Genomic DNA, 20,487 nt, shown 5'->3' on the forward strand with positions numbered 1-20,487 from the left:
AAACCGGAGCACCCGGAGGAAACCCACACGGACAACGTGCAAACTCCACACAGAAAGGCCGTCGGGGCTCGAACCCAGACCTTCTTGCTGTGAGGCGACAAAGAAACATCACGTTTCTTAATTTGCTTAAACAGCTCTCTGTCTTTCATATGTAAAAGTTGTTCATAACTCATGAAAGGAGTGAAGGTCAGACACAGGTTGTTGTTTTTTTTCCCCCCCACACACACAACGTTTCCTTTAAGAACCGGCGCGTTCCAGCTTGAAGCGTGACGTCACGAAAAAAGTGTTGAGGGAGAGCCGCGAGACACTCTGGCTCAAAGTAACGGAGGGCTCGAGCGCGAGCTGAAGAGTTAGCCGGCTAGCTAGCAAGAAAGCACTGGTCACTGTCGCCATTTTTTTTTTTTAAATAAATGTAAGTTTTATAGTAGTTACTTATTATTTTAAACACTTAGTTGGAGTGTTATACGACTAACTCATTAAACCTATACTGGTTTCCTCGGTCGGACTCTCGAATTGGCGGAATGGATATTAGCTGGCCAGCTAGCTGACAAGCTACCTTCGAGCTAGCATCAAAGTTGTTGAAACTAGCCTTAGCCGCGTTTTTAAGCTGTGGTTTGTTTGTTTTAATATAGTTTCTGAGTCCAGTGAGAGTTGGTCGTACTTGAGTGGCCGTTTCTAAAGTTTCTGGAAACACAGGAGAGAAATTCGGCTTGTGAAAGTGGGGAAACGAACCGCGGTCTCGTCGCCTGCTGTGTCCGGGCGCGATGATGCCCAACTCGCAGAATCAGCTGGTGTTTCCCAACCAGCAGCAGCAACAGCAGCAGCAATCTTTACAACACCTCCAGTTCCACGCTAAACCCGCGCTTCAGATAAAGAAGAACGCCATAACGGACGACTACAAGATGACGAACCAAGTCCTGGGTTTGGGTATCAATGGGAAGGTGTTGGAAATCGTTGAGAAGAAGAATGGAGAGAAGTACGCGCTGAAGGTGAGAGAGAGTTAGCTAGCTACGCAGCTAAAAGTCCACAGTAATGAAAAAGAGGAAGTAATCTCATGGACTTGGATCAAACATCCGTCTGTTTTATTTTCAGATCTCGATTTAATTTTATTATTATAACCTTTTGTTTAACCAGGCTTGTCCCATTTGAGATCGAAGATCCTCTTTTTACAAGACCAAGAATAGCAGCACAAAAAAAAACCCAAAACAGTTTCAGCACATTGTCACATTAGACATGAAAAAAATACAAATAAATTGAATTTACAAGGTCAGATAAGACATTTCATCTCATCTCATCTCATTATCTCTAGCCGCTTTATCCTTCTACAGGGTCGCAGGCAAGCTGGAGCCTATCCCAGCTGACTACGGGCGAAAGGCGGGGTACACCCTGGACAAGTCGCCAGGTCATCACAGGGCTGATACATAGACACAGACAACCATTCACACTCACGGTCAATTTAGAGTCACCAGTTAACCTAACCTGCATGTCTTTGGACTGTGGGGGAAACCGGAGCACCCGGAGGAAACCCACGCGGACACGGGGAGAACATGCAAACTCCACACAGAAAGGCCCTCGCCGGCCACGGGGCTCGAACCCGGACCTTCTTGCTGTGAGGCGACAGCGCTAACCACTACGCCACCGTGCCGCCCATAAGACATTTCCATTCAAATAAAACATTTGCACTCATGAAGCTTCGATACAATGGGATTTCTCATACATTCAGAGATACCAGATTTTGGAGTTTGCGCTCTGATTGCTTGTAGTTGGAGCAGAAAACCTAAAAGCTTTCTTAACCCAGGAACAGTAAAATGTAAAAAGTCCAGAGAACGTATTCAGGATTAAAAGGGATGAGATGAGATGGAATCATTCTCAAGGATAGCCTTGGCCGAGCTGGCGCGTATATAAAGATGGTCAATTTGCTTTAGTGTATAAGACACAGTGATGCGTTAGAGCTCCACAGTTTATGATTGGGTGGCACGGTGGTGTAGTGGTTAGCACGGTTCTGGGTTCGAACCCAGCGGCCAGCGAGGGCCTTTCTGTGTGGAGTTTGCATGTTCTCTCCGTGTCTGCGTGGGTTTCCTCCACACTCCAAAGACGTGGGGCAGCCTTGGGCTGAGGTGCCCTTGAGCAAGGTACCCGACCCTGACTGCTCCCTGGGCGCGCTGGTGTGGCTGCCCACTGCTCTGGGTATGTGTGTTCACTGCTTCAGATGGGTTAAATGCAGAGGATGACTTTCACTGTGCTTGAAGTGTGCATGTGTTTGTTCTTTGATACAATGGGATTTATCATGGACTTGAATACATTCAGAGATACCAAATTTTGGAGTTTGTGCTCTGATTGCTTGTAGTTGGAGCAGAAAACCTAAAAGCTTTCTTAACCCAGGAACAGTAAAATGTAAAAAGTCCAGAGAACGTAGACTGTAGGCTTTGTTATTCAGGATTAAAAGGGATGAGATGGAATCATTCTCAAGGATCGCCTTGGCCGAGCTGGCGCGCATATAAAGATGGTCAATTTACTTTAGTGTATAAGACACAGTGATGCGTTAGAGCTCCACAGTTTATGATTGGGCGGCATGGTGGTGCAGTGGTAAGCACGGTTCTGGGTTCGAACCCAGCGGCCGGCGAGGGCCTTTCTGTGTGGGGTTTGTCAAGTCAAGTGTTTTTATTTGTCACATACATTTTACATGTAGTGAAATGTTAAAGGGGTCATCAGCTCAGCAAATAAATAAATAAAAACAGCATATGCAAATAAGTAACCGCACTAGAAAAGTAAAAGATGACTCCTGAAGCATGACATGTAAAAAGTCCTCTAACACTGATATAAAAACTGTAGTAAAAGGGATTATTTAAAATGTACTGAGTTTAGCAGTCTAACTGCCTGTGGATAAAAACTCTTCCTCAGTCTCTCTGTTCATGCATGGAGACTTCGTAGTTGTCTGCCCGAATTCAGCAGGGTAAAGAGGTTAGAGTTTGGGTGTGAGGCATCCTGCATGATTTTCCTGGCCCTAGCTCCCACCCTCTTTGTGTATATCCCACCCTCTTTGGTTTGCATGTTCTCTCCGTGTCTGTGTGGGTTTCCTCCACACACTGTGGGGCAGCCTTGGGCTGAGGTGCCCTTGAGCAAGGTACCTGACCCCTGACTGCTCCCCGGGCGCTCTGGTGTGGCCCCGGGCCCACTGCTCTGGGTATGTGTGTTCACGGCTTCAGATGGGTTAAATGCAGAGGATGACTTAGGCCCAATCCCAATTCTAATTTCTACCCCTTCCCCTCCGCCTTCCCCTTGGCCCTTCCCCTTGAAACTGAGCTACAAGGGATAGGGCTTGAAATTCAACCCTTACGTATTGGGATAGCCCTTCAACGATCGCATACGTCATCGCGTACTTCCGTCAGCGTTTACGTTAGCAAAACGCGACGCGTCATTGGCTGCGACCAGCCGCTACAGTCAGAGGCAGAAATCTCTGCTGGCAGGGTGTGATTTGTTAACTAGCACCACTGAATGGGATATCTTTGGCGCTTCGTGCACCACATCCGACAGAATGAGGTGTCAGAACACTCATGTAAACAATAAAAGCGAGAATAACAGAACAAAACGTACGCAGTAAAGCAACCGAAAACAATACTCACTCCCAAAGCTTTTTAGCAGCAGCTTGGATTTCAGAAATCGCTGCTCATTCTCAGCTCGAAAGCGAATCAAGCGGCGTGTTTCCTCTGGATAACAACTTAAAACACGTAAATAATGGAGAAAATACATTTATGACAATCTTTCGCCGCGGGAACCGCCATCTTTCTGAAATCCGCATGAAATCTCGCTGAAATCCGCATGGCATTGTGGGAAATCACTCAAACCCCTTCGTTCGGAGTCAGCTCCAGGAAAATCTCCGTTTGGAGGGGTACAGAAGCCCTACCCCTTCCCCTACCCCTCCGCGTTAACTGGGATTGGGATACCCCTACCCCTTCACATGAACGCGCAAAATGGAGGGGAAGGGCCAAGGGGTTGGTCCAAGGGGTGAAATGGGATTCGGCCTTTGACTGTGCTTGAAGTGTGCATGTGACAAATAAAGGTTTCTTCTTCTTCGATACAATGGGATTTATCATGGACTTGAATACATTCAGAGATGCCAGATTTTGGAGTTTGAGCTCTGACTGCATGTAGTTGGAGCAGAAAACCTCAAAGCTTTCTTCCCTGTTTCTGTTCTAACCCTAGGAACAGTAAAATGTAAAAAGCCCAGAGAACGAAGACTGTAGGCTCTATTATTCAGGATTAAAAGAGATGAGATGGAATCATTCTCAAGGATAGCCTTGGAAATAAAGACACACCAATAGCCGAGCCGGTGCGCATATAAAGATGGCCAATTTACTTTAGTGTATAAGACACAGTGATGAGTTAGAGCTCCACAGTTTATGATTGGGCGGCACGGTGGTGTAGTGGTTAGCACGGTTCTGGGTTCGAACCCAGCAGCCGGCGAGGGCCTTTCTGTGTGGAGTTTGCATGTTCTCCCCGTGTCTGCGTGGGTTTTCTCCGGGTGCTCCGGTTTCCCCCACACTCCAAAGACGCACGCAGTTAGATTAATATGGGACGGCCTTGGGCTGAGGTGCCCTTGAGCGAGGCACCTAACTCCCAACTGCTCCCCGGGCGCTATTAGCATGGCTGCCCACTGCTCTGGGTATGTGTGCGCGTGTGTGTGTATTCACTGCTTCAGATGGGTTAAATGCAGAGAGGAAATTTCACAAGTGTGTGATGAATAAAGTTGTGCTTGCTTGCTTAAACCTCAGTGCACGATGATGCACACTATCCAGCACATGGAGGCATTGAGCGGAGGCATTCATAGATAACACATCATAATTATCAGAAAAAAGGTCAGCTCCCCCAGTTTCCATTTCACCCCAAAGGAAAAAAAAGACTTATTTCGAAAATAAAATACAAGTAAAACCTTCAGCTCCTTAGCAGTGTACAGAATATGTGCCTTAAAAGACAAATGGCTTGGAACAATCAAGAACCCCAGATATTTAAAAGTAGATACAAGTTCAATTTGTTGACCATTACTGGTGACGATGACAAACTGATTTGACCTTGCTGATTTTGAATTAGTGAAAAACATAAGTTTTGTTTTTATCAGCATTTAGAACAAGATGCAATTGGCAGAGTTGTTCTTGCACTCTATTAAATGCATTCTGCGTATGTGCAAAGCAATATATGACTGTCGTCAGCATAAAAATGAAAGGCTGCTTTTGGGATATTCACTCTAATATTGTTTATATACCTCATGTATTAATATCTCATTCGAGAAAGTTGTTCGTTTTGTGTTTTGTATTTTTCACCTCAGATTCCTGTCATTTGATTTCCCAGGAATAAAGTCAGATTTAGATAGACCTAACAACCCCTACTTTGTAATGATCTGATCCTTCTTAAAACCTTCAGTTGTTTGATTTGATCTTTGTGTCAAAAGTCGAGGTTGCGGATTGGATTGGATTGGATTATAACCACCGGAAAGACTTTTATTTGGTTTAATGTCACGCAAGAGGAAAATAAATCTGGATCCTGGAGTGCTGACCTTTGACTCTTCAGTCCATAAATGTCCATGTAGTCTGATGGGCACTTTATCTTAAAATTATGATTATTTAAAAAAAAAAAAAAAGTTTTAGTATATGAGTGATTCCACGCTTATGGGTACTGAAATGGGGACATGAACTTATTTTTAAAAATTCACCTAAAACCATTTCTTTTTTTACCATCAGGTCACAAAACATGTAATCTTTAATGAATGATATGTTAAAAGATAACTTTAATTTTCTGAGATGTAATAAAAACACATTTATATGCCAAAGTCAAGCCTATGAGTTCCAAAATGATGTCTGTTACATTACTTCTGTTACGATTGTCCATCTCGCGTCTGTTACAAATTAATTACAATCTAGCTCTATACCATGTTAATCTTATTGAAAGAATGTGTATGTTTATTCTACTACACGTTTATTAATTATATTTGCTAAAACATCACCTTCCTATGTTTCAAAAAGTAATTCGACATTGTTAAAATTGAGAATATATATGTCCACAACACTTCTGTTACATTCTGACTTTGGCATATAAATATGTTTTTATTACATCTCAGAAAATTAAACTTATCTTTTGACATATCATTCATTAAAGATTACATGTTTTGTGACCTGATGGTAAAAAAAGAAATGGTTTTAGGTGAATTTTTAAAAATAAGTTCATGTCCCCATTTCAGTACCCATAAGTGTGGAATCACTCATATATATTAGAATATTAGTTTTCATTATTTTTGCTGTCATGTTTCAGCTTTGTTTGCAGGTTTTTTTTTAATCTGGTTTATTAAGTTTTATTAGAATATGGCGTGGGTGCATCTGTCTGTGGGTGTTTTTTTTTTTTTCCCTCTCCCATGAGAAAAGGTTAGACAATCGGACGGACAAGAGTTTTATTTAAAAATTGTTTCAAAGGTCCGAGCACTTGCACTCATGCAGTCTTCCTCCTCCCACTATACGTGAGACGTAGAGTGAAAAAGGCAGAGGCGTTCATTCACACCCTCGCTTCTGAATGAAATGTGTCAGCAGCCAAACGATTTCTTGTGTCTTGCATGAGTAAAATCCTGAGTTCCTGGTCAGATTTCCTCTCGGTCAGCCAAAGAGGCACACTTCCAGCAAGTCATTTGGCATGGCGTGTGAAGTGGTGTGAAAGGGTTGCCTTGAACATTGTTTTAACAGGGGCTTTGATGATGTCATTGCCTTGCGTCAGTTTGTGTCGCCGAATTAAAGCTTCTCCTCTCCGATGTCAGATCTGGCACCAGGCAGCATTAGTCGCCTTTCGGCCCTTTTTAGCCGCAGAAGAGTACATCGTGTGTGTGTGTGAGAGAGATTAGATGGGTAATGGTGAGACGTAGACATTGGAGCCTCTTGGAGAGACTGTGAATGATCGCTGAGCAGAGGAAGGAAGATTTCCCCCTGTCCATTCCAGTGCGTGCATCTTCAATCAATATATTAAAAGGAAAGTGAATTACGCCTGACCTGAAACTACATTGTTAAGGAAATCTCTTCTGACCTATCCTCTAAGTTGGAGTTAAACTAATTCCACAAGGTTGAAAAAGTTATCGCTACATAATACTTTTTTCATAGCTTAGTTTATCCAGTACAGCATTTCAGATGCACTGTGTAGGCAAAAGTATGTGGACACTTGCCCAGTCACACCCATATGTGCTTTTTGAACATCCCATTCTAGATTTATTCCCTGCTTTGCTGTTGCAATAATAACGGCAGCCCTTCTGGGAAGGTTTTCCACTAGGTTTTGGAGCGTGGATTTGTGTATTTGGTGAGGTGAGGAGACCTGGGTGCAGTCAGGGTTCCAGTTCGTACCAAAAGCGTTGAGTAAGGTTGAGGTGCAGGACACGCCGCTTCTGCTCTACCCGAGGCTATATTCAGCGTAATTTAATCACCTTTACTTTTAAGCTCTTACTTTGGTCGAATTAAGGGCTAGCCATGTATGCTGCGTCACCCCAGGACAGTCTAGACCAGGGGTTTTCAAATTGTGAGAAAGTGAGCCTCCTGTCAGAGAAAAACAGCTGAACCCCACACACACGCTAATAATTATTAGCCTATTATTGTTGTGGTTACCATACTGTATGTTCCACTCGGGCATAAAATGGGTTTCAACAAAAAAAAAAAAGTTGTAAATGTGTTTTTTTTTTTTTTTTTTTAAACATTTTCTCAACCAAAGATAAATTAAAAAAAAAAAAATCTTTTAAAAAAATTTAATCTATCTTTTAAAACTTTTTTTAGAACACACTTTTTGAAGGCAGTTTCATTCTTAAAGTGCCATTCCACCATTGGATGTATTCTTTGGCATAAAATACAATATATTTTATGACAACATGACTAGACAGAGAAATCTTTTAGCTTCAAAATGATATATCAAACATTAATTTTTTGACAACGACAAGTATATTAATTTTGCGACCAAAGTCACCTACCCTTTTAATTTCCGTGTGGTAGTGAAACGTGATGTCATCGGCAGGTTCCCCTTCTTGTGTACCACGTCACGTGTGACGTGGCACAGATTATCAGCAATGGCGGATAGAACACGATTTCCACTTGTCGATTGCTGTGCCGATATTCACCATCGACCGTCTCCTTTGGGCATCACTTGCTATTTTCCTTCGCTTCTTTTCCGAAGCTGACAATCGCGTTCTATCCGCCATTGCTGATAATCTGTGCCACGTCACACGTGACGTGGTACACAAGAAGGGGAACCTGCCGATGACCTCACGTTTCACTACCGCGCGGAAATTAAAAGGGTAGGTGACTTTGGTCGCAAAATTAATATACTTGTCGTTGTCAAAAAATTGTTTGATATATCATTTTGAAGCTAAAAGATTTCTCTGTCTAGTCATGTCATAAAATATATTGTATTTTATGCCAAAAAAATGCATCCAATGGTGGAATGACACTTTAAGGCTTTAACATAGGTTTAAAAAAAAATCCTACATTTAGCAGACTGCATTAATGACTTGCATTTATACATTGCCCTTGCGCCATCAGTACATAATCCACAACAGCAGCCCCAGTCGGTATGATTCTCCTGAACGGAATCATTCAAAGACTTGAAGATTTCTTCTGTTGTAGTGCGAGCTGGCAGAGAACGACGAAACACAAACTCCTCTTTAACGTACACCATTAGCTGAGCACAGTTAGTGACGTCTGTCAGTTCATCCAGCTGAACGGAGAAGAAAGGGAAACTTTTCTTTCTTCTGTGAACTTTAGCTTTCTGTCAAAAAATCTCCCGTGGCTCGGCCACCAAACTTGTGTGCTTGGTCTCAACGTGATGTCGGAGATTACGTGATCTCGTACTGTCATTAGCTAGCACGTCTTTACAAATAACGCACTGAGGCAGTGGAGCATCATCTGGGCCAATACATGAAAAGCCAAGCTTTTTAAAATAATTTTTATACTTTTTTCTGTTTTCTGCTTGCACCAGACTCTCTTTCCTCTCACTTTAGGTATTACAAATTTATCCATGCCTCTATCCACGCATAGCTTGAGTTAGCTAATCAGACGTTTACTATTTATTTTTTTTTCTGACGCTGTGTCTCCTATCACTTTTTGAAAACCACTGATCTAGAATATAGATGACTTGCAACCATGTGATCAAAATGTGCTACGTCATGAGCGTCTGCCATGATGGTGGATATACAAAGCAACCAAGATGGCAGCCGCTGAAAGCATGTCTGTAAACAATGCTGAATTTTCTCAGTATTACCACAATTTGAACAGACGAGCAGAGATTTGATACAAAGAGAAGATGGATATGTGTGGTTTTGACCCGTATCATTTAAAAAAAGTCAGACTTTTCTGAAGATAAGATGCTTCTACTGACCATCGAGTACCCAGATATTGTGTTCTATCTGGTTTGGCTGCTGAAGAATTAAGTCTGGCCTTGGATGAAATGGCTCATTTTCTGACTGGGTGCCCAGTCTGGGTTGTTTTTATTGTGTAATTTTGCTGGCGCTCCTAGAAGCGAAATGGTAATACACGTGTTAAAATATAACCCTGACCGAGTGAGCTACGGCAAGAGAGCACTCATTTTTTAGCAAGATTCTAGCAACACAAAATAAAATTCTTCCATGATATTATTGAGAGAGCTTTTGAATTTCACTTGAGATAAAATGATTACTGCAAACACGAGCTGTTTCGGTTTTAACCCGTTAGATCAGCCCTGCCGATGTTCTTCAGCCGTGCTCATCTTCTCTCCGTACTAAGCCTCGGAGTTTCCTCGCCCTCTTTCCGAATCGCGGACGGAATTCTAAAAAAAAAATTGGAGCGTGTCATAGTCACGAGTACTGTTGTGACCACAACCATATACAGCACAAAGATATGGCAGAGCTTAAAAGAACGCTTAAAGCAGTGGAAAAACAAAGAGAGTTGGGGCACGTGTGACTGTTTTGTATGGAACGTTGCTTGACCCTGCATTTGTATATCCGCCGACATCCGGGTTTCTAGTTTGCTTTGACATCACTTGCAAGACAAGGATACAGATATTCAATCATTCAATATAATAACGCACTTAAATTATATCAAGGGGGGAAAAAACCTCTCAGGTCTGATGAAATTATGCTATGATATAATAATCTCACCATAATATGCTTGCAGGGGAGATCTTTTCATGATTGTTTTGGGGAGCTTGTCATCGGAAATAATAAACGCTACCGTTTCTGATATACAGTCCATAGTGGAGTGATGGTGACTTATTCACCTGAGAAGCAGGAGTGTGGAAGTGGGTGAAGAAATTAGTAAAGATATTACTTTGCAGAAATTTTATGTCTTCATAGCGTGATTTACTTTGGTACGTACAAATATGGCGCTCCGGTTTGGCTCTTTGGTACGTGTTCCACATCTATGCAATGAGCAATTCAAACAAGTGTAATGGGTGTGGAGCTGGACGCAGGGGTGTCGACAGCTCGTAAAATTTTGATGTAAATTCAAAATAAATTTTCTCAAGAACAGCTTGTGGCACAGACAAGCCAAGTCTTCGTGTTTTGTGCACAAGTGCGTCGACACGCACTGACCAGGTTTGGGCTTCTTGGTTCTAGTGAAGGGGAAACTGTAATCCTATGGTATAGAGATCTTGCAGTCACGTGACCGGAAAGTACACAACCCCCATCTTGTCGGTCAAAAACACTGCTGAATACTGCTGCACTCGTGTACAGAATGGATCAATTTCAACCGACGGACTACACGGCTCATTTTTCTAATGAACGGATAACTAGATATATGTCTAAAATAAACGATCTACAGATTTGTGACCCTTATGGCTTACCGGACATAGTTTTCACGACCGGATTTTGAACTGCCAGCGGAATACCCGGACGTGTATGATTACCTCATTAACTTTCCCTCGCTGTTCAGTGGTGAAGCACTGCGTGCTTATAAATCTCTGGACAGTTATCTTTACAGAAATTCAGGATTTGTCAGCGACTCAGATGTGGCATCTTGTAAACAAGAAAATAATCCTCATTGGATGGGTAAGTCACTTAAGTATTGAGTATAGCACTGACCAGCCGATTATAGAATAAGGTAATTCCAAATCGTCCGTCTTGTTTACCATGGATCTGGCGTTGGAGAGGTAGAGGCTTAGCAGTGGAGGTTTGAGTAGCTGTTTTCTGAGCTTAGTCAACAGGCCGGCTCTGCAGCCTCGCTTTTGCTTCCGCTCCCGGCGCCGCCTCCTTCCCTTTGCTTCCAATAACAATCCACGGAGACCCCGCTGGTCTCGCCATCTCGTCCGGAATGTTGTTTTTTTTTTTTCTCGTCCGGAATGTTGTGCATGCGATGGAAATCGCTACAAACCGTCATTTTCTGCTGGAAACCAATGTCCAGTAAGTCCATACGGTTGTAGTGGATATTGAAGTCCGGTACAGATGAACAACACGCAAAAATACACACAAAAAACATAAAAAACGTGCACAGGTAGGGAGAGCTTGTAGCCGCAGCCATTGTAGTAGAATTGTATATAGTAGGGTTTTCCAGAAGAAAAGGTAGAAGTAGAAGGCGGAATATGGCGTTTGACCGACACGATGGCGTCTGTCACAATCTGGATTGGCTGTGACGTCACATGCAAGTGCTCCATACGAAGACGTCTTGTCTTGTACAGTCGTGCTTCCAAGTTTGTGGCAATGGTTTGGTGAGGAACCACATATGGCTGTGATGGTCAGGTGTTCGCATGCGTTTAGCCAGACATGGTGTACAGATGAGCTACATGAGCCACGGCACACTTGGGTGGTGTTTACATTAGACCGTATCAGCGGATCATCAGATTAACGTTTTTAAAACGATTCGCATGCACGCAGCAACGCCAATACGCGGATACGCTAATCACATGACTAATTAGATGGCACATCACATGATCCCAGTGCATATCGGGCATGCGCAAGTCACTCACCACTTGCAAGTGGAAGGATGGCAAGCGAACACCTTCTCCAGCAGATAAACACACCTGGCTGTGATGTTCATGTTCTCACTGAGTTTAAGCGCCTGAAGGAGGTAAATAAGTTGAAATGTGTAAATAAACCTCAGTGCGGCTCAGCGCTTCCTCCTGCGCTCCAAATCACTCCGCCCTGAACAGCGAGTGCCCTCTGGAGGGTGCGCACTCCGGCCCTGCGCAGCTCACAGAGCGCGCGAGTGACGCGCACGAGCAGTGATTCGGGACTGAGCCGCTGTGTGTGAGATCCCAACGCCAGCGAATCAGGAAGGTGGATGTCACAGTGACGTTGTCCAATGACGACGTCAGCTAGAGCTCAGCACTGCATTTCCTCGTTCCTCAATGTTTACACAGCACCGGATCAGATACGAACTGAGTTGAATACGTGGGCCCTGGCGGATTCAAGTTGTTCCGCCTGTGGAGTCGTTTCCCGGCGTTTTAATGTGCACGGACAGTGCATCCGCGACGAAAACGAGACGGATACGGTCTATTGCCGCTTTTCCACTACAAACGCGGCTGAGCCGTGCCGTGCCGAGTCGAGCTGAGCGGGGCTGTTGGAGTTGCATTTCGACTACAACCGCGCTGAACCGTGCTGGCTGGAAGTGGGTGGACACATTGGGTGGAGTTAGCGAAAGTGGGTGGACGTCATGTGATGTCGTTAAGCAGCGCAAACAGTGACATCAGTGACAGTGGCGGAACAAGTCAGAGCCGGGCCGGGGGCGGGGCAAATGACCGGGCCCTTTATTAAAGCTTATCATAACATCATTTTAGGCTACAAAATGTCCGCAGCTGCGGTGTTTACCAATTTCAACACTACCGGGTGCAACTATGTTATTTAGTACATCAAGTCCTTCAAACGAACATGTAACTCAGAAACAAAAAACATTAGGATACTGTACATGGCTCATAATAAAACATCAATAGCCTATACTGCGCACATTATTTGAAGGGCATACGAATGAGCGCTCAGAGGTTGCAACGGTGACAGGAAGAGTCAGAAATAAAAGGAGGGCGGTGCAAACCTCACTGAATGCACTGTGTTTACCAATTTCAACACTCCGGGGTGCAACTATGTTATTTTGTACATTAAGTCCTTCAAACGAACATGTAACTCAGAAACAAAAAAAACATTCGGCGACATACTGTACATGGCTCATGATAAAACATCAATAGCCTACTGCGCGCATTATTTGAAGGGCATACGATGAGCCTTGCGCTCCGCGAACTCGTCCACGATGCTCTGTAGGTCACTGATTCAGTGAGCTTTTAAGCGGTAGTCTCACGACCCGAATAGTAAACAATAAACATGGAGGACATGGAGTCGTTAGTGTTGCTGGTCTTGGTGCTGTGGCTTGTTGTCACCGACAACGCGGACAGATACTGGCAAGAGCGTATAGATGAGGCGAGGCGCATAAGGCTTCAGAAATTCTCGTAATTCATAATTATTCTTCTTCCGGGTTTGCGGTGTTTACAGATCCCAGCGTGCTCGCGGGGCGTGTGTGGGCATGTGAGGACACTCCTCCTCACCAGTCAGTGCACAGGGGAGTGTCTGCTCACGCCCCCAGCCTCAGTCGGCACGGTTTGGCTCGCTTCAGCCCCACTCCAAAACGGTGCGAGTTTTAGGGGCTAAGCAGGGCTGAAACGAGCTGAGTCGTGCTGGTTTTTGGTAGTCGAAACGCGAGCCGTGTCGGGCTGAAGTGAGCTGAAGCGAGCTGAAGTGAGCTGAAAAAGGGTAGTGGAAAAGGGCCATAATGTAAACACCACCTTAAATTTCAGTGCTATCTCACCGTGGCCTGTGAGGAACACTGTTAACTCTTTGTTATGGCTAAGTGTTTGTGAGTTTGTTTCTACTGGAGCCTGCTTAACTGGGTGTTTATTCCCCCCCCCCCCCGCTGACTATCTACTGGTGATTATTTTATGAGGTCCAAAGAGCAGAAGGTTTTTTTTTTTTGTAGTAAATTGAATGGCACACTTTCAGTATCGGAGTTTTCAGTTGCTGTCCATATTTTCAATCAGGGGGAGATTTCACATTTTATGGACTCTTTCTACTTTTTCCAGACTGTGTGCATGTGTGGCGTCTTGTGAAAGCAGTTTTAAAGTCCTGGGTTAAAAACAAAGCTGTTGAAGCCTTGGACATGGAACAGGACGAATACCTTCAGTTGATGAACTTGGACATCGTTGGTACAGGCACGTAGCGTCAGAGCGACTGGGTTTGTGTCCTCAGTGCACACAGTATGTGTGTGCAGTATTAGACCTTTTTCAGAGGAATGCAGATTAAATATTTAACCTGGTTTTTTTTTCTACCGAATTTTAAGTCAGCATGTATACTGAGGAATTCTAGCTAAGCGTCATGCGTTATCAGAGAAAATGGTAGTTCATCTGATTAGGCAGGAGATTAAGCAGCCATGTAGCTCCTGGTATTCAGTTTTGTCTGTGTGCTAAGAGCAGTGCTGCAGAAGATGCTGTTCAACCTTCAGTTATGTCAGAACACGAGTAACGTCTCACCTTTGATGCGATGAGTTAATTTTATCATAATGTGGGATTTAAAAAAAAAAAAAGACTGACTGACTGACTGGTAAAGGATTGTAATTTAGCTTTTTTTTTTTTTGATTATGTATTTATGCATAAATATGAATAATTTAACTTTTTTACCAGTTAGTTATTTATGGCTGAAAGAACAGCGTAGTCGACAAAAGTGTTTTATTTGCATCGTTAAAAATGATTATCAGGATTATTTGGTAGACTGATTGATCTGTGAGAGATTACATTCAATGATATGCAAACTCTGTCATTGATGCAACAGATGGGGAGATGCTTTGCAAGTCAGTGTGTGTTCAGTTGTTCCGTCCTTAATGCTGGAAATGCCCTGCGGTGATTACCGTGCTCCTAATGAGGGGAGTTTGAATGCGGCTGCACCGAGCATCTGTTCATAGCATGCACCGCCTTTTTTTTTTTGTGTGTGTGTGTGCGCGGCTGCTCCTCGTGCTTTTGAATGAAAGTCCCAGAACCTCTCAGAAAGGCACTGGTGTCATCACTGTTGCTTCTTTTCAGGCCACCGATCATATAGGCGGGAATCGTCGCCCTGGTAACCAACAAAATGGAGGAGAAGCTTGTTCTGACCGTGCCTAGCTTGAGCTGGAAGAACAACACATGGATAATAAAAAGCAAAGGGTCGACGCTAGTCAATCATACACCCGCGGTTAAAGTGGTGGTATGTGATCAGCGCTCGAAACTAACGGTGTCCCGATGTCCCGGGGACCATAAAAAATGTCATCGGGACACAAAATTATCATATCTGGGACAATCCCGGGACAATGGAAAAAAATAGATCTAGAAAAAAAGTTCGACATTAATATTATTTATAAAGCCGTAACACATACGTAGACATTCACCTAATTTGTTAATTTTAAAACGTTAACAGCGAAAAATACATTAGTAGCTACACTTTCGATGCACCTGCATCAGTAGGCTACAGAGCAGCGCATTCTGTTCTAGAATCTTCGGCCGCATTATATGGACTTGGAATGGAATTGCTACCGCACACGCTGCGCCGACTCTTGCCAGAACAAAAATGCTGAAGTGGTTGAAGCGGACCGACCGCGGGGAAGAAACTGAAAGCCCAGACATAACGTCTCCGGGACCTTCAGGATCCAAAGTGTCATCGCCTGGTCTGCAGGCAACGCTAGCAACTGAATGAACACTGTTAGACACGTTATAAAATACAACAGGAATGATGTGGATGATATTGACGGAAGATACCGTTCAACAGAATAAGTGAGTTTTCTTGGTGTCTTTCTAGTTCAGAAAGTTTAGTCAGTCAGCAGCACAACTAGGCTCGGACCTGGCACTATGCTGATGTTGCTAACATTTGCACCCATGTTTCGGCAGCGAAAGTTCATAAAAATGGATAACGGAAAGTTCATAAAAATGGATAACGGAAAGTTCATAAAATGGATAACGGAAAGTTCATAAAAATGGATAACGGAAAGTTCATAAAATGGATAACGGAAAGTTCATAAAAATGGATAACGATCTCATCTCATTATCTCTAGCCGCTTTATCCTGTTCTACAGGGTCGCAGGCAAGCTGGAGCCTATCCCAGCTGACTACGGGCGAAAGGCGGGGTACACCCTGGACAAGTCGCCAGGTCATCACAGGGCTATGGATAACGGTAATGGTGAAAATTATAAGTTGGCCTTATAAGTGCCCACAGATATTCAAGGTACAAGTAGATGAAATTAACATAAAAGGGGTCTTATTTTCAACTAAAGTGTACTGCAGATGTAGGGAGTTGAAACATTTTCTGAATGAGCTAGTTGGCCCCTTTAAATAAACGGGTATCTATTATCAGTATCAGTGAGATCGCCAAAGTTTAATAAACTGAAAATGCAATAACTGTAATTTTGAAGTAGATGATGTATAGGACATGTGTCGCTTGTGTCTTGTGACTTATTGTAAAAATGATATAAAGGGTTCAAAATCGCATAGTTACAAATATAATAGTAACTTCATATGATAATATTAACCACTGGTTATTTCAGAGAGGAAAAAAATGGGGACACTATTGCTTCCATTCAGGACAATACAACACAGAATTCGGGACCACTGGGGGACACAAAGAAAAAAAGTTAATTTCGAGCCCTGTATGTGATCAAGGTATCGTATGCACATACTTGCCAACTTTTCAAAATTCTCATGGGGGCGAAAAGTGCATGAACGACATTTTCAATTGGACGAGGGTATGATGCACCAGGCTTTCGTCTAAACGGGGGAACAGGGGCGCTGCGCCCTCTTACTCTCGGCGTGCGCCCCCTTACCGACTCCGTGAAAACATCCCAGCAACACTACGTGACAATGTGTCTGATCATCAAATACGTTATAATTGCTCCAAAAATATTCCAATCATGGTAGATACACCGCCAGACGGTGCAAAAACAATCCGAATTGGCGTTTTCCAGACCGAGGCGCCATGTTGTTTACTTGTCGCGGCTGCTCTCGTGAGATTTGACATGGGTTACATACAAGGTCAGCTGACTTGTAGAGCGAGATTTCTCGAGACTGAATGACCTTTCACCCACCGGCGCGGGAGCTTTTGACAGAAGTAGTTCGCGAGTTGTTTTTGTTGACACTTGGGCATTTAAAGATGTCATCCCGTGGCACGAAGTGGAAGAAAGCCAAAGACTGTCCGGGGCAGAAGAAGATTACTTCTTTCTTTTTCAATGTTGACAGACAATTTGTTACAATTTCCCTCTCAGATAGCCTCAGAATGTCCCATTGGAGCATTTTTCAAAGGCTTTGCACGGCGGGGGGGGACAACCGGCACCATCTCCCCCCCGCTTTGCTCCCTCGCCATGGTGAGTGCCCTCATACTAAATTTTTCTAGAAAAAACCCTGATGCACGGTTGAAACGATAAAAACAGTAGATCCCAATTAATTACAGACCATTTGCGGGGATGAGAATTTTCGGCGGATTTCCGACTTTTTCAGACCAAAATGATGGCTTTTGAGATCGATGTAAATCTGTTGAGAAATTTTCGGGGGGAGGGTGTATGTTTAACAATCTGTGGTCACCTTATAACGTCTTGATTCTTGGTGGGCTCCGGGTTAACACACTCGAGTCTTTCGACATGTCGTAATTAACATTCACTTTTGCGACAATGTTCAACTTATTTGCGGTAGAATTTTTGGGAAATCGCGTGCAGTGTATAAACACAAGTGCGCATGCTGTCCACGCGTGGCTTGCAATCGCTGTTCGCCGACCGTACACACTGTTTGACGATATGCATTGGTAACATCGGAAAGACACGTATTCAGGCGGGATATTTTAGCATCTCGACAGTGGCAAAAGTCCTAGATAAGAAAGAAGAGGATCGAGCGAGGGGAGATTGATAAAGGTGCAGGAATAAAGAACTGTTTTCGATGGGCTTGGCTAGAAAGAACACTGAATGTCGAGATCACAACGAAGCTCGGTGATCACATATGGACGTCCCAGGAAAAGTACTTTGCTCATTGTGTTCTGACATGATGAACTACGCTAGTAGAGGGGCAAGGACTACCGAACTTCACATATACACGGAAATTATTTTGCCTGTTCAATGATTCATTATATTTATAATGTATATCGCACGAATTAATGCCGTGTGTGTATCAAATACATGTCATATACAAGTGTGTATCTTTTATAAATGGGGTTAGCTTATCTAATGTAGCATGTTGGGGAGAATCATAGTATCATATCTATATTTCTGATAAAATTTTAGGTATGATACCATGTATAACTCTCCTACTTATTGCTCATGTATTTTACTATGCACTGAAGGGTTTTTGGTTAATGACAATTATTTTGGATGTTTGTATATTTTGTGTTTCTTTAAATTATTTTGTATTTAGGAGGTCATTATTTAGTTGATTGATTAATTTTGCAATTTGGGCTCGGCTGTGGGAGGGGCTGTGGGTATGTAAGCTCTGCAGTAGCTCCAGAGCCTCAGTTGTGGTTGGAACGTCTTGTTTGAAGGTACTGTGGTTTGGTTGACTAATAGTTTTGTTCAGGGTCTTTTGATTTAGTCTGGCAAACTTGAAGCCTCTTTATTTTTGTTTTCTTATTTTGTTTGTATAGTTTTCTTTTTGGCAATTTGAACCTTTGGTTGGCGCACTGTAAATATTTGCACTATTTTAAGAAAAGTTTTGAAAATAGAAAAAAAAATTTTTTTGGAGGAAAAAGTTTTCCGGCTCTCTTAGGGTGTTCACACGGCACATATTTGCATCGATGCTGCACCGATGTATTTTGTTGCGATATATCTTACACCGGTGTAAATTTTGCGCAGCGTTCACATGTCACAACCCTGCTTACTAGAGAGAAGCGTGTTAGCACCGGTGCAGCCCCACTTGCGGTCACACGGCAGTTTCTGCGACCGTGCAATAGTAGCAAAAACTTTATTACTATCATTTCCTTTGATAGTAATAAAGTTTTGATATTTCCTTTTATTACTATCATTTCCTATCATTATTACTATCATTTCCGATAGTAATAATGCGGAAATGAAATATGCGCATGCGTGAAAATGTACTTCCTTTTCCCGGTTGTCATAGCGTCACCAAGCGCTGGGAAAACAACGTGGATGAAGACACCAGTGTTGCCAGATATTGCTGACGTTTTCCATTCCAAAATATGTTCAAATCCGCCAAAATGCACTTAAAATCCCAATCTGGCAACACTGGAAGACACGCAGTTCTATTGTTGATATTCGCCATTTTGGAAGCGCAAAATAGACTACCAGGATGTAAATTATGCAATGCCCGTATGTAATCAACTCTCCTCACGCGTAGCGAGTCTACCCCTGTAGCGTTCAGACGTCCCATTTTATATCGGTGCTGCCCCGCAAACTAGCATTTACTCCGGAGTAAATTTCTTAAACCACCTCCCGAGCAGGGTTAGATTTGCACCGGTTTAAGCAGCTTTCAGGGGCTACACCGGTATAACTTGTACCGTGTGAACGCTCTACCGGGGCAGCCCCGGTGCTACACCGGAGTAAAAGTTGCCGTGTGAACATCCCTTCTGTCTGCTCCACCGCCATGGGAAAGGGGGATTGTGAATTGGGCAAATGCCCCCTAGACCGGCCAGGCATTTCAGAGTTTTTTTTTTTAAAATGTCCCATTCTCATCCCTGTGTGCCGCGCGGGAGCGTCTGCCCAAATTTTTTAGGCCAAGATGAACTTATAGTTTTTGATTTAAAAAAATTTTCCAATATGTAATGCCAATTGTACATGCCTGTTCTTTAATTCAAAATCACCATCTTGATCTTCAAATTGACCATATGGTATCTGTATTACATTCCACAACATCCTGTCCAGATAAAACCTAGTTAGTACACACAACAGTTGAAAGGGAAGTGATAAGTGATGTTGAATGTTGCCTGCTTAATATGCAAGAGCTCCTGCTACCACGATAACATCAGAAGAAAGCTTAAGAGAATTACACTCACCGGCCACTTTATTAGGTACACCATGCTAGTAATGGGTTGGACCCCCTTTTGCCTTCAGAACTGCCTCAATTCTTCGTGGCATAGATTCAACAAGGTGCTGGAAGCATTCCTCAGAGAGTTTGGTCCATATTGACATGATGGCATCACACAGTTGGCGCAGATTTGTCGGCTGCACATCCATGATGCGAATCTCCCGTTCCACCACATCCCAAAGATGCTCTATTGGATTGAGATCTGGTGACTGTGGAGGCCATTTGAGTACAGTGAACTCATTGTCATGTTCAAGAAACCAGTCTGAGATGATTCCAGCTTTATGACATGGCGCATTATCCTGCTGAAAGTAGCCATCAGAAGTTGGGTACATTGTGGTCATAAAGGGATGGACATGGTCAGCAACAATACTCAGGTAGGCTGTGGCGTTGCAACGATGCTCAATTGGTACCAAGGGGCCCAAAGAGTGCCAAGAAAATATTCCCCACACCATTACACCACCACCACCAGCCTGAACCGTTGATACAAGG

At 43.3% G+C, this 20,487-nt stretch overlaps 1 protein-coding gene across 1 annotated transcript in view; it reads left to right on the forward strand.

Annotated features, from left to right (window-relative positions):
- Positions 1-299: 299 nt before the first annotated feature.
- The window catches only part of mapkapk2a (MAPK activated protein kinase 2a), a 112,242-nt gene continuing 92,054 nt past the window's right edge, over positions 300-20,487 (forward strand). The window contains exon 1 of the mRNA XM_060909997.1: positions 300-989. Coding sequence (XP_060765980.1) covers positions 765-989 — 225 coding nt within the window. The 5' untranslated portion in view covers positions 300-764. The remainder of the gene's footprint in view (positions 990-20,487) is intronic.

The sequence above is a fragment of the Neoarius graeffei genome, chromosome 26 (genome assembly GCF_027579695.1).
Source record: "Neoarius graeffei isolate fNeoGra1 chromosome 26, fNeoGra1.pri, whole genome shotgun sequence".
NCBI classification, from domain to species: Eukaryota; Metazoa; Chordata; class Actinopteri; order Siluriformes; family Ariidae; genus Neoarius; species Neoarius graeffei.